Source organism: Arvicanthis niloticus, chromosome 1 (assembly GCF_011762505.2).
Source record: "Arvicanthis niloticus isolate mArvNil1 chromosome 1, mArvNil1.pat.X, whole genome shotgun sequence".
Lineage (NCBI taxonomy): Eukaryota > Metazoa > Chordata > Mammalia > Rodentia > Muridae > Arvicanthis > Arvicanthis niloticus.
The window spans coordinates 150,173,853-150,188,307 of NC_047658.1; the positions used below are offsets into that span (position 1 = coordinate 150,173,853).

At 38.9% G+C, this 14,455-nt stretch overlaps 1 protein-coding gene across 3 annotated transcripts in view; it reads left to right on the plus strand.

Moving 5' to 3' along the window:
- Cutc (cutC copper transporter) overlaps positions 1-14,179 on the plus strand; it is a 17,212-nt gene extending 3,033 nt beyond the window's left edge. For 2 of the 3 annotated variants that reach the window (XM_034500765.2, XM_076921905.1), the window contains 7 exons: positions 1,943-2,002; positions 2,903-3,112; positions 3,756-3,791; positions 6,642-6,775; positions 8,602-8,629; positions 12,755-12,860; positions 13,733-14,179. In XM_034500765.2, coding sequence (XP_034356656.1) covers positions 1,943-2,002; positions 2,903-3,112; positions 3,756-3,791; positions 6,642-6,775; positions 8,602-8,629; positions 12,755-12,860; positions 13,733-13,847 — 689 coding nt within the window. In that variant the 3' untranslated portion in view covers positions 13,848-14,179. The remainder of the gene's footprint in view (positions 1-1,942; positions 2,003-2,902; positions 3,113-3,755; positions 3,792-6,641; positions 6,776-8,601; positions 8,630-12,754; positions 12,861-13,732) is intronic. The other variant, XM_034500773.2, reaches the window with a different exon arrangement.
- Positions 14,180-14,455: the final 276 nt, after the last annotated feature.

A 14,455-nucleotide genomic window follows, 5' to 3' on the forward strand; every position in this document is an offset into this window, starting at 1 on the left:
GTCCTTTCAGAAAGAGCTTGGTGTGGTAGCAAGTGTTTACAGTCCCAGCCTGGAGGGCTTGTGGCAGGACAGTTGAAAGTTTGAAGCCAGCTTGAGCTAAATAGAGAGATCTTGCTTCAGAAAGTAAAGCAAAACCAAAAATTGATTGGAAAATAACTGTCTAATCTCTCCTTTACCCAAGCAGGTCACACTTCAAGTCAAGTGTCTATGATCCTGCTAACTGATTAACATGCTTATTTTATTGAACTTGACACAAATTTAAAATTTTGAAAGCTATCTTTGGGGGTCTGAGCATGTGGCTCAGTGGCAAAGCACTTGTAGCATGTTGGGTGCCCTACATTCAATCCCCAGCCTTGATTAAGAATGAAAATTAACAATGGTTTAGACTTACTATCTTTTTACCAAAGGTGTTGTTTTGTATTCTGAGTTTGTTTTTGTGAGAAGAATAAACATTTCCATCTAAGGATCAGAAAAATAATTCTAACTTATTTTGTGGCAGTACTAGGGGGTAAAACCCAGGGTCCTGTGTATGTTGGTCAAGCATACTACTAAGCTGCACCTCCACCGTTTATTTTTAATTAAGGAACATTCTCAAACATAAGTGAATTAGTTATAACATATAAACCCCCATGTGCTGGCTAGTTGTATCATTTGGGAAAAAGGAACCTCAGAATAAAATATCCCCATCAGATTGGCCTATGGGCAAGCCTGTGGTGCATTTTCTTGATTGATGATCAATATAAGAGGGCCACTGGGCAGTCCCACCCCTGGCCTGATGGCTCTGAGTGCTGTAAGAAAACAGGCTCATCAAGCCAGTAAATAGTCCTCCATGACTTCTCTAGTGCCTGCCCTGCCTGCCCTTAGTGATGGACTTAGAAGTTTGTCTTTCCTGAGTTGCTTTTGTACATGATGCTTCATCACAGCAGTGGAAATCCTACCATCCCATCTGTTCGTCATTCAGTTTTCTATTAGTTGCTTTTCTTGTTCCTGTGACTTATTACCAGACAAACATAAAGAAGAGTTTAGTTTGGCTCACAGTTTGAAGTGATACAACCCATCTTGTCACTGAAGGCGTGGCAGCAGAGCTTGAGACAGCCGGTTACATTGTATCTGTAGTCAGGAAGCAGACAAGGCTGGTATTCAGTTGGCTTCCTCTCCTTTCTGGTTTTGGTTTGGAACTCTAGCCCATGAAATTGTGCTATCCACATACAATGTGGATGTTTCCTCCTCAGTGAAACTTCTCTGGAAACTCCCTCACAGATTCACTCAGAGTTCTTCACCTGTAGTTTTTAACTGATGGTCCATCATGGGTCAGCTAAAGTCTCTTTGATAGGGAGCAAGTATTTACATGTTTTCAAATTTGCTGGACACTGATTTTCAGAATAACACATTTGTTTGCTGTCTTCCAACGAGTTGTTTCACCATTATAAAACTAGATTTAGACATATGTGTTTTAATCTATCATAGTTATTTTGTTTATTGATGATTAAAATGTCCTGTCTTTGGCTTGTGAGAGCCTTGTTGCTGAGACCTTTTTACACGACCCCAATATTCTGATAGTTCTTTCTCTATCAACATTCCCTTCATCTCAAAATTACCTTGATAGCTACTCCAAAGTAACTATTTTGCTTTTTAAAGCTCTGAGTAATGAGGAATGTTTTGAAAAGTTGATGTTAATTTCTAATTGGGTGAGAGTTAACATTTTTCTGTCTAATACTGCCTTTCTTCCCTGTACATGGCAACTCTTTAATACAAATTTTAAGAGAACTTGCTTAACTTGAATTAACTCTTAATTTGGCTATCAGTAACACAATGAGTATCATAGAGTACAACTGAGATTTAAAGTATTTTTCTCTGATTTCTTTTAGTTAAATTCTCAGGCTCTTTTCATATTTAGATAAACAACTTGTTTTGTCAGATTGTTAAAATGTGTCTATCACAGGTGCTGGTCGGATTGAATTATGTTCTGGTTTACTGGAGGGAGGAACCACACCCAGCATGGGTAAGTATCTTTTTTTTTTTTTTTCCACCAAATTTCTCATACAGAGCTTGGAACAACTGACTATTTAATGTTAAGTATTTGATGAGTATGATACCAATTAGAAATGCTTATGGTTATAAATGACATCATCAAAAGTTTTAAACATATTTTTGTTCTCAAACGTCAAAAAATTGAAAGGTAAATAGTTTTTGTTGTATCAACTGACAAGTGCTTTTTAAGTCACAGTATTGTCAGTCTTTCCTACTTGTTCTTCAGCCATTGACTGTCCTGTTACTTAACCTTTTATCATAAACACTGTTTTTTTTTTCATTGGCCTGCACTGCATCCTGCATTGCTTGGTCCTAGAGACTTTCCTCAGGCAAGGAGAAAATGAAGCAAAGACATATACACACACTCAAACATACAGAGAAGTGGGTCACACTTACTCTGATGGAGTGGTACTGCCTATGCAACTACCCGGAGCCTTAGCATGTCTGTTATACAGCACAGGTAGAGGAGTTAGCTAGTCTCAGGATGTGGTCTCAGTCTTAGGTTGCAGTCATCGGGGAGGAGGAAGCTGCAGTTGCTAGTTTTTGCACACACTGGCTAGTCATTTAAACACACTCATACCTCAGTATCAGAGGCATGGTTTGCCATGCCTTATGCAGAGGAAGGCTTTGACAGTCCGAGGGTCTAATCAGGTCACTCAGCACTTTGTCCATTCTTTACACACCCACTCAAGCTTTCCTCCATTCCCCACAGGCCACCTTCCCTTTCTATTCTCATTTCCAATTTTCTCTGTCAACTCTTTTCCTTTGGAAATAATACACAAGAATAACCATATGTGACCAATAATATTTTAATAACTTCTCCAGGCCTTTTATCTAACAGTTGAATGTTAATCTGCTTTTGTTCCTAAAGGTATTCTTCAAGTAGTAAAACAGAGTGTTCAGATTCCAGTTTTTGTGATGATTCGACCACGTGGAGGTGATTTTTTATATTCAGATCGTGAAGTGGAGGTGATGAAGGCTGACATTCGTCTTGCCAAGCTTTATGGTGCTGATGGTTTGGTATTTGGGGCATTGACTGAAGATGGACACATTGACAAAGAGCTATGCTTGTCTCTTGTAGGTAAGAGTTTATATCTGAGGTGTAAAACACACAGCGAGTGCGCATGCACATGCACGTTCCTGATAGAGAAAAAAACATCTCAAAAGAGGTTTTTCAGTTATACCTTCAGACACGTAAACTCACCTTCTTAAAAAGAAGTTGTTTAGGTGTATTTCTGGTAGAGTGTACATGTGGCAAAGCAATCTCAGCACTCCTTAGTGCTGTAGATCAGAGACAACTCTTACGGAGTTTAAGAGAAACTTACATTGATTACATTAACCAGTGCACCAAAGCTTGAGAAGTTGTCGTAGTCAGTGATGAGGGAGAAGGTGGATAGGACAGATGCAGACTACCTACATTATGAGGCCAACGTTTTCCTTGAAGATCCTCAGAGCAGTAAGTAATAGATGTAATGTTGTCTTTACAGTTTGTATAATTTTTGTTTGGTGCCCCTAAGGTGTAGCTAGCTATATTTTAGATAAAAGTCAGAGCTTAGTGAAAAGATAGGACTTGTGAGTTTATAAGGCTGCCATGGTTGCCATTTTGTTATTATTTTAGTTCACTGTCTTAGCAGAAGACAGTATAAAAAAAGCTTTAGCCCAGAAGGAGAATTCTGCATTTAGTTGTCAGCCTCTTCATGTTGTTGGATGACTTTCTCTTCTAGCTCTTTGCCGTCCTCTGCCAGTCACTTTCCACAGAGGTGAGTCATTTCTGTTTGTAGGTCTGTTAAATGGTGTCAAATTTTACCAGACGGCACAACCTTTGTAATGAACACTGTTCTATAATGTTTCAGTGACACTAGTTAGAATCTTAGTTCCTGGGAAGAAAAGTTACAGACTTAGAGACGGTGTGTAGTGTCTGGGAAACTTGAATGGTCCATCCTGAAATGTTGTTAAGAAGGTAGTGGGAGCAGGCACTTCAGAAGTTAATAGACATGGTCTGTAAGTACGTGTGTCCAAGCAATCCTGAGATTTATTTTCTACTAGATTGTCTTAGACCCTAAATGGAATAAATCTCCATGGCTACTGAAATGAAGTGTACCGCCTGGCTTATGCCAGGCAAAACCACTTCTAGAGCTAGCAGTGAGGTCATTTTTATCAAATAGAGACTTTTCATGGGGAGAAGTAGATATGTGATCAAGAGTCAGTCGTTTTTATGAAGAGATAGATGCTAATAGTTGCAGTTCCCATGTACTTTGGCTAAATCTTACTAAGCTTTGGTAAAGTAGAGGGACAAGTGTCACTAGTATTTAGAAGACTCTACTGTTGCACATGAAAAGAAAGAAATCTTTAGTCAAAACATTGATATACTTGAGAAATTGTTAAATGTTTTTCTTCTTTTAAATAGGCTTAACTGAATTGCTGACATTTGTCTCCATTTATAGAAGTTAAGATATTTGTTACTTTTGAAATGTATGACACTACAGAAACTATTGCCTTGATTTGGTATTAGCAGTGCTTCTTATAAAATGGAAATAACTAAAAGACTTTAGGTTGTCAGCATCTTGAGGCCACGCACACCAAAAAATCTTTCAAAAATGAAAAATATTTTTATGTTGAAGTAAATTTTCCTGACTCAATTCGACAACAACATTTATTTATTCTCTCTCTCTCTCTTTTTTTTTTTTTTTTTTTTTTTTTTTTTTTTTTTTTTTTTTTTGGTTTTTCCAGACAGGGTTTCTCTATGTAGCCCTCACTGTGTAGACCAGGCTGGCCTCGAACTCAGAAATCCAAACTGCCTCTCTCTCTGCCTCCCAAGTGCTGGGATTAAAGGCGTGCGCCACTACCGCCTGGTGAAAAATATTTTAAAATTAGTGAACATTATCTGAAAAAATAGTTTAAATTTTGTTATGCTTAGTTTTAAGATTTATATATTTATATATATGAGGATCTGTCTACATGTATTGTTTACATGTACATCTATACACCAGAAGAGGGCATCAGATTTCATTATCAATGGTCATGAGCACCATGTGGTTGCTGGGAATTGAACTCAGGACCCCTGAAACAGCAGCCAGTGCTCTTAACTGCTGAGACATCTTTCTAGGCTCATGCTTAATAGTTTTAAGAAGTAAACCAGTCACATAGAGTATATTTTAAAAATTTTAAACTAAAAGGTGACTCCAAATTTATTCTTTCTCTTTCTTCAATAAGTCTTAACAAAAATATTTTCACAATGTATAGACATATTAGTGGGTGAGTATAAGTTTCACTTTATGCAGTGTAGTTTGTCTGAACTTCAGCTTTTTCATTGTGTGTTAAGAAGGCAGTGTAGCCATGTTGAGAAGTGATGGCACCAAATAGGGAAGCCTCTGTAAACGTTAGCTGCCCTTGTGCAAAAAAGGGGGGCAGGGAGAAAGGGAGTCTGTCCCAGAGGACTCAGAGCACCTTATCACCGCAAATTAGAACTCTTGGATTACGTCATAGTGCTGAGCTCCAAAGCGGTAGTTTTTCTGCTTCAAGCTTCCTAGGCCACTTCCTTCGTGTGCTGAAGAGAGAAGTCCTACCCCTCCCCCTCTGTTTACCTCCTTTCATCTCTCCTTTCTTCCCTCCTGTGAACTTGAAATCCTCCTGCCTTATCCTCCCTGCCTTATCCTCCTGAGTGCCAGAATTACAAGCTTGTGCCTCCATGCCTGATTTGAGAGGGGATGTATCGTAGTAGAATGCAAGTGAAACCTCGTGTATGGTCTTGAGAATATCAGGCAAATGATTTAGGACAAACTATTACTCAGGACATATGGATGTGAGGTCAGGTTTCTCCTAAGACAAGTGAGTATAATGTCTCACTGTAAGCAGTGCAGTTTGTCGGGAGCCTTAGAGTACTTCTCCAGATGTCACCGTTCACCTGCCACACATACAGCCTCGGCATGTCTGCGTGCTGCCTGTATATATTAGTACTTCCTTAAGGTAAATTAAGAATATTCCAAAGAGAAATATTTATGATTACTGACAATTTAAAACCTGTCATCTCATATCTCATCTAAGTAAATGCACCTATTGAAATATGTGCTGATAAAACAACCATGCATATCACCAGTGGTGTGTAGACTTCTATACTGGCCAACTCTGACTCTTCGAAAATAAAAAGAACTCTTAGGAATAAACAAACAAACCAAAAAGCTATTAAAGCAGGCATGGTGTCACACGTCCTTAATCCTGGAACCCTAAATTAGGTAGAGGCAGATGGATCTCTGAGTTTGAGGCCAGCCTGGTCTACATAGTGAGCTCCAGGCTAATTATAGCTACATGATGAGACCCTGTCTTAAAAAGAAAAGAAAGGAGAAACTGATTTGCAGCATTCTGGCTTCTGTGCTTTAAGTGCTTTTCCTTGACTAATTTCAAATGCCAGCCTGACTTACAAAATTATGAGTATCTCATAATTGTCTATTGTAAGCCAGTATAAATTTAGCATACCATTATTATATATAAAAGTGTGTGCATGTGTATATATATATATATATATATATATATATATATATATATGCTACATTTTAGAAACTATTGAATTAGAGACTTCTGTTCAAAATTCAAATCAGTTTTACTTATTTTAGCCTTTGATATGGTTCATGACCCAATGGCTGCTCTGGAGACCCTCCTAACCTTAGGGTTTGAGCGCGTTTTGACCAGTGGATGTGACAGCTCAGCACTGGAAGGACTGCCTCTAATAAAGCAACTCATAGACCAGGTACAGCCCCTTTTTTCTTTACTGCTTAAGATGGTTGTGGTGACACTAGACATTGTATTACTCAGCTAGTTTATAAAAACGAGTATTACTGCCTATGATTGTGGAAGAAAAGCAAAGCTAATGGTATATTTATATGATTCTTATTTATTTACTGCATGAGTGTTTTAAATAACCAAGGCACTTCAGGTCAAGTTAAGACAGCAAATGTTACCTTTCCTCTGTCACTGGCATTGTCTAGTTTTACAGCACATCTGTTTACTGTCGACCCATGTGTATGCAGGGACCCTGTAAAATTTATAGTTGTCATCTGAACATATAGCCTAAGACTCATGTTCTTTTACATTTTTTTCATCTATCACCTAGAAGGTAATGTTATCTCCTGGTTCTTCTAGTGAACTAGATTTGTAGAGTGGTCAGAGATTGCTTTTTAAAAATAATCTTTTTACATTTGTGTGTGTGTGTGTGCGCGCGCACTTAGGAATTAAACTCAGATTGTCAGATTTAGCCCCAATACATATTTATATGTTTGTATGTTATCTGTCTTCCTTTAATATGTAAGTTCCATGCAAGTAGGAACTTAGTCTTGTTCACCATGCCAATGAGATAGATTTTTTCTCTTCCCTCTTATGTTTAGTTCCTGAGGCATATAAAACCCAACAAAGAACACATATATGACTGTATATTCCTGTGCCTGTGTGTTAGCAAAGAAATGTAGCTCAAAGAAATATTTAGAATTAGGGGCTTGCATATGGATTTAATAGGCGAGGAGGAGGCTTGAGAAGCGCAATTATGGGAACAAATGATTCTCTGGAACTATAAATAGACTTTACTGAATAGATAGGCAATATGATAATTTTATAATTTGTCTCTACTTCCAAAATTATCAGAAATTAGATTAATTCTTACAGTCTCAGTTAATGAACTTTTGGCTTTATTTTGTTGATATTTAGTTAGTGAGGTAAGACATAGTGGATCCCCACCTTCCCACTTCCTCCATTCATTGTAAATACATAATTATGTTATGTTGTCTTTTCTGCTAAAAGCTTACTTAGATGTAACTATTTTTAGCCTACTACGTACCACAAACTCAAAGTTTCTGTGATTTTTTTAATAAGATTTTTTTTCTTTTTTTTCTTTTTCTTTTTTTTTCTTTTCGTTTTGTTTTGTTTTGTTTTGTTTTGTTTTGTTTTGTTTTGTTTTGTTTTGTTTTTAGAGACAGGGTTTCTCTGTGTAGTCCTGGTTGTCCTGTAACTCACTCTGTAGACCAGGCTACCCTTGAACTCAGAAATCTGCCTGCCTCTGCCCCCCAAGCGCTAGGATTAAAGGCATGCGCCACCACTGCCTGATAAGATTTTTCTTAAAGTGGTATGACTATAAAGCATATTTTCCCACTTATTCTTTGTGTTTACAACACTATACTTTTTTGGTTTGGTTTTTTTAAGATAGGCTTTCTCTGTGTAGCCCTTGCTGTCTTGGAACTCACTCTGTAGATCAGACTGGCCTTGAACTCAGAAATCCGCCTACCTCTGCCTCCCAGGTGCTGGGATTAAAGGTGTGCGCCACCACTCCCTGGCTAACCTTATACATTTTTAAAGAAATACAATAAAAATCTTTCTGGAAAAAATTATGATGCTGAACATCTATTTTGCTCAATACCATTGAGAGAGAGAGAGAGAGAGAGAGAGAGAGAGAGAGAGAGAGAGAGAGAGAGAGAGAGAAGAGCTATTAAAAAGTTAAACATTAGCAGTAACTTAAAATTTTTAATATATTCATTAATCTCAGTTGAGAGAAAGATACTAAAATTTACTTTTTCCCCTCCTTTTCAGGCAAAAGGCAGGATTGTGGTAATGCCAGGTATTTATCTCTCTGTTTTTTTCTATAGCACTGAAAATAAAGTTTTGGAAGAGTAAATGAGTCAAGAAAGCAAAGGAAAAAAAAATGTTAGAACACGGCACTCAGAGATAAAAATACATAGGCTGATTAAAGTGCTTGAGCACGAGGTCTCTGCCGGGACTGAAGAGAATGTTCTCACAGAGGTCGGCTCCGAGGGAGCGAAGGAGGAGGTGCTTGATGTTTGCTGTCTCACGTGTGGAATAGGAACTCGGGTGTTTACCTCAGCGAGGCAAAGCCAGCTCAGTGCGGCAGTCCCGTGATACAGCCACGTGTAGGCAGTGTGCCTGAGTAAATGGGACGTCCTGTCAGCCATACTCCTGTGTCACGTATCAAAATCCAACTCCATGATAGGTTCAAAGGAAAGTAGGGCTAGGAGGAGCACCGCTCAACATGAACAGGCCATAGCTGGCAAGCCTACATTTAAAATGCTCAGAGAATTTCCACCAGAATCAGTTCAGACTCAGCAGATTTAAATAATTTCCGTAAGATCACAGGGCGTTTTACAGGTAGGATAGGAAAGCCCAGAATTCTAATCTAGATCTGATTTGTCTGCCTGTGTTCTTTTTGTTGTGTTGTTTCATTATTATATTTTAGACAGGGTCTTGTTATGTAGTTCAGGCTGGTCAAATTTGAGATCATTCTGCTCCAGCCTCAGGTGCTGGGATTAGAGACATTCGCCACAATGCCTGACTTACTCTTTCCATTTCTTTTTTTAAAAAATCATTTATTTATTTATTTATTTATTTATTTATTTATCACACCAGATTTTATTCCTCTCCCTGTCCACCCTCCAGCTGTTCCACATCCCATACCTCCTCCCCACCCCCTGTCTCCACGAGGATGTGCCCACCACCCACCCCACACCCTCCAGACCTCTAAACTCCATGGGGCCTCCAGTCTCTTGAGGGTTAGGTGCATCTTCTCTGACTGAACCTAGACCTGGCAGTCCTCTGTTGTATATGTGTTGGGGGCCTCATATCAGCTGTGTATGCTGCCTGGCTGGTGGTCCAGTAATTGAGACTGCTGGTCCTCCTGCAGGGCCGCCCTCCTCCTCAGCTTCTTCCAGCTTTTTCCTAATTCAACCACAGGGGTCAGCAGCTGCTGTTGGGTGCAAATATCTGCATCTGACTCTTTGAGCTGCTTGTTGGGTCTTTTGGAGGGCAGTCATGATAGGTCCCTTTTTGTGAGCGCCCCATAGCCTCAGTAATAGTGTCAAGTCTTTAGGCCTCTCCTTGAGCTGGATTCCATTTTGGCCCTGTCGCTGGACTTTTTTTTCCTCAGGCTCCTCTCCATTTCCATCCCTGCAGTTCTTTCAGACAGGAACAATCGTGGGTCAGAGTTTTGACTGTGGGATGGCAACCCCCTCCCTTACTTGATGCCTTGTCTTTCTATTGGAGGTGGGCTCTACAAGTTCCCTCTCCCTACTGTGGGCAATTCATCTAAGGTCCCCCTCCCTCTGAGTCCTGAGAGTCTCTCACCTCCAGTCTCTCTGGTGCATTCTGGAGTGTCCCCCAACCTCCTACCTCCCGAGGTTGCCTGTTTCCATTCTTTCTGCTGGCCCTCAGCGCTTCTGTCCTTTTTCTTCAGCCAATACCAGATCAGGTTCCCCTCTTCTCCCCCACCCCCACCCTGTCCACTTTCCCTCCCAGGTCCCTCCCTCCTTTTCCACTTGTGATTGCTTTCTTCTCCCCAGTGTGACTGAGGTGTCCTCACTTGGGCCCTTCAGCTTATTGACCTTTTTGAGTTCTGTGGACTGTATCTTGGGTATTCTGTACTTTTTTTTTTTTTTTTTTTTGTCTAATATCCACTTATTACTGAGCACATACCATGCATGTCCTTTTGAGTCTGAGTAACCTCACTTAGGATGATATTTTCTAGTTCCATCCATTTGCCTGCAAAACCCAGGATGTCCTTGTTCTTAATAGCTGAGTAGTATTCCATTATGTAAATGAACCACATTTTCTGTATCAATTCTTCTGTCATGGGACATCTGGGTTGTTTCCAGCTTCTGGCTATCACAAACAAGGCTGCAATAAACATAGTGGAACACGTGCCCCTGTGGCATGGTGTTCTTAAGGGCTCAGCAATATGACTGTAGCACCAGCAACAACCACCACAAAAAGCCAAGTTAATGAGTCTGAAAAAGTATACTTAAAACATAGCTTAAAGTACTAAGTGCTAACTAATACCATCTTAAAATGTTTTCAATACATCTTCTATATCAGAATAGAAAGATAAATAATTTCATATTTATAATTATTGGTATCAGTTCAGACTATGACTGTTACAAATATATTAAAGATTATCAAGATAAATGCCATCTTAAAGTACTTGGCTATGTGGTTTAAATAAAGTAAAATTAGATTCTTCAGTGAAATGAAACAAAAGTTAATCTTGGATGTACAAGCTGTAAATAGTTTGCTTATTCATTTCCAGTACAGTCAGTGGGCTCTCACCCCTGAGTCAGCGAAACATTACAGGTTCTCTGTTGAACATAAGTTTCCGATGCTTTTGTAGCCTCTTCCTCAAACCGGTCTTCACCTTTCCATGTGCATGATTTTGCTTAAGTTGAGGGGAAAGCAATTATGAAGTTCTGAATGATTTTCCTGGCCCACATAGTTTTTTTTTAAATCCAAGGATAGTAATGCATAGCACTGTGGCAAAAATCAGTGAGTGAGTTGAGATTCCATTGCAAGCTCTGTGTCCTTACAGTTCTCCAGCATCTGTAGCATAGGTCTTGTTTTCTTCTTCCTGTTCTCCATGTGTACCTTTTTAATTAATTTTTTTTAACCAAACTACGTTGACACGGGATTCATATGACAGACTCTCCAGTGTGTCTGTCAAATATACGAAATTTGCCATTCTTTACAGAGTAGTTTTAAAGCTACAGAACAGTGGTTCTCACATATTTTTTTTGTCTCAAAATCTTCCTAATATCCTTGGAATCATACTATTCTGTTCAGTGTGCGAAGACACTATCTATTGTATTCACCCCTTTCTCCTGATCGGTCTTCACTGTCCTGACTCTTGTTTTGTTTTTTCATTTAGCATGTCCATGAATTTTTTCACACTTTCATCACACAGTTTTTTATTGATCATATAGTTTGAAATTTGTGTCTGTATACAGTAAGGCAAAGAATACAAATAAGTTTGTAATAGCATGCACTGAATAGCTATAAACAGATAGCAGTTACGTACACGTCCACTTGTTAGACTCCTTCAAGACCACATAAAGAACTCTTGATAGAAGAACATCATACGTGATTGACCGGTGAGCAGGGACCAGCTTGATTAGGAAGAATGCAATAGAAAAGCAGCTCAGTGAGGCCCCGGCAGATGAAAGGGTGGCCCTACCTGCTTTCCTCCACTGCAGCCACAGTAATCTTCAAGCTGGTGTGGGAACTAGCCACTTTTTATTCCAGAGTATCCACTGGCATCGCAGGACAAATTCCAAGGTCCTTAACCTGGTCCTCATGGTTTTGCACAGTCGCACCTGTACTTCAAACACATCTCTCCCTCTGGCCTCCCTCACACCCATCACTGACCCATGCACGCGCTGTTTGTTCCACGTGTTTGGAATACCTGTAATTTCTTCTCCAGTCCGTGCAGACCCCCTGGTACTCTAGGAACTCTCACCTGGTCTCCACCAACCCCACCCCAAAGCTTAAATATCACTTCTTTACAGTCCTCAGTCCCCATGCATGATTCCTGTCCTTAAAAAAGAAGAAAGGCAGATGAGTGCATTTAGAAATGGTGGTGACTGCCAGTGTTGAGTGCAGTCTTCATATTCTCAGCCTTTTGGAAGCAAGTGTAGCTCCCATCACTCCCCAGAGCAGTTTGATAATTTTCTATGAAAATAACAATTTTATATTTTGTGGTTTGACATTTTTTTCTTTAAAAATTAAAGACTCAAATTTCCATTGACAGGTCTTGTTTTTCTGATCCCACTTTAGCTTAGAGGTGGTAATTCTTGAGTCAGTGAAAAAAATTAGAGTGAAGAGTTTATGTAGAATAAAGATTTATCTATATTTAAATTTTATGTGATATTCTGTCCCATTTAATGTATTCTTTTTTTCCTTATAACAGGAGGTGGAATAACAGATAAAAATCTGCAAAGGATCCTCGAAGGCTCTGGCGCCACAGAATTCCACTGTTCTGCCCGATCTTCTAGAGACTCAGGAATGAAGTTTCGGTACAAATACATTCTTTTTTTATATACAGGAGAGGATGAAATTAATCTTAATTAAGAAAACCTTAACTAATGCCATTATTAAATAGTGGAATACTGTGATTAGTAAGATTACGATTTGTTTTTCAATTGAAAACTATTCCTAAGATGGTTGTTCTACCAGAAATAAGCAGTGACTTTAGAATATAAGTAAAACTTTATACAGTCTTTGCTTGGTCTTGCTAGCCCTCACCATTGGTAAGGTTATATCTAGTCTGTGAGTCTACTAAGAGAGACATTGTTCATTCAATGATTTCCTAATTAAAGCATTACTGAACTAAAGCACTTAATAGATTAATTCAACATAATAATTAAATCAACTAATCCAGTGAGTCAGATGCTCACATGTACACATCCTGTACGCTTTCCTTTCACAAAGTTAATCATTGATACATGGCAGCCTCAATACCATTTTTATCTCTCCTGTGGTAAATAGTCTTCCTTTACCTTTGCTCTCTACTTGCAGTTGTTTTGAAATTTTATCCTCATTAAGGACTTTAGTCTACTGTGTGGTGTTTTTCAATATTGCAAAGGATTCCTACAACTGAACTTGAATCATCATCTGATTTACTACTTGAGGGGGTACAATATAAAAAAGGAAGACCCTTAGTATATACATTTTCAGCTATAAAATCCAACCTCTTGCCTGGTAGATTTAGCTACTAGACTTTTCAAGTAATTAATTAATAGAAATTGTACGCTATGGTGGTCCAGCATCCTTGACCTTCCCGTATTCTGAGTCATGAATTACTTAGTATACAAAGCGAAGTGCCAGTAGAAGGGTGTATTTAACAACGCTATGATTAACTCTCTGTTTTTTGTTATTCTTATTGCAGAAATTCCTCTGTTGCAATGGGAGCTTCACTTGCTCATTCAGAATATTCTCTAAAGGTAACAGATGTGACAAAAGTAAGGACTTTGAATGCTATTGCCAAGGATGTCCTAGTTTAGTTAAACTTGTCTGAGAGACATGGATATTACAGTGTGAAGGTAGAAGTTGGACGGACAATCTCTGACACAGCACTAACGTTCCACGTGGCCGTGAATGTTTCCAAGAAGAAAAAGACATTGGAACAGTAATGCAGTCACTTTCTTTGGTAGTCATTGCTGTCTGTCATCATGGGTAAATTTAGTCCTTGCTTTTTCGGCAAAGAGAGGCTTAGTCATTTTCATTGAACTAGCAAAGTTCATCTGCAGGGTATGAAATCAGAGTTTGCTTCGGGGTCAATTTAGTGTCACTTTTTTGCCTTTTGTTTTGTAAAATAAAAATTTTTATTCTATTATGTTATAGTCTCATGTTCTTTCACTTAATATCGTCAGTAACTTACTATGAAAGAAGACTGTTTTGCTTTTCTATTTCTTTCGGTTTTTCTTTCTGCTGAGTACTCACTCATTGGCTTTGTTTCTCTGGGATGGATGAAAGGTCACAGCATAAGAATTCCCAAACTCCGACTATTTTTCTTTCTCTTACAATCTGTCATCCAAGTTGAGGCAAAGACATGGTGTGTCTTTTAGTATGGAATTCTAGACTTCTCTGGATCTTCCAGTAGCTGCAATGA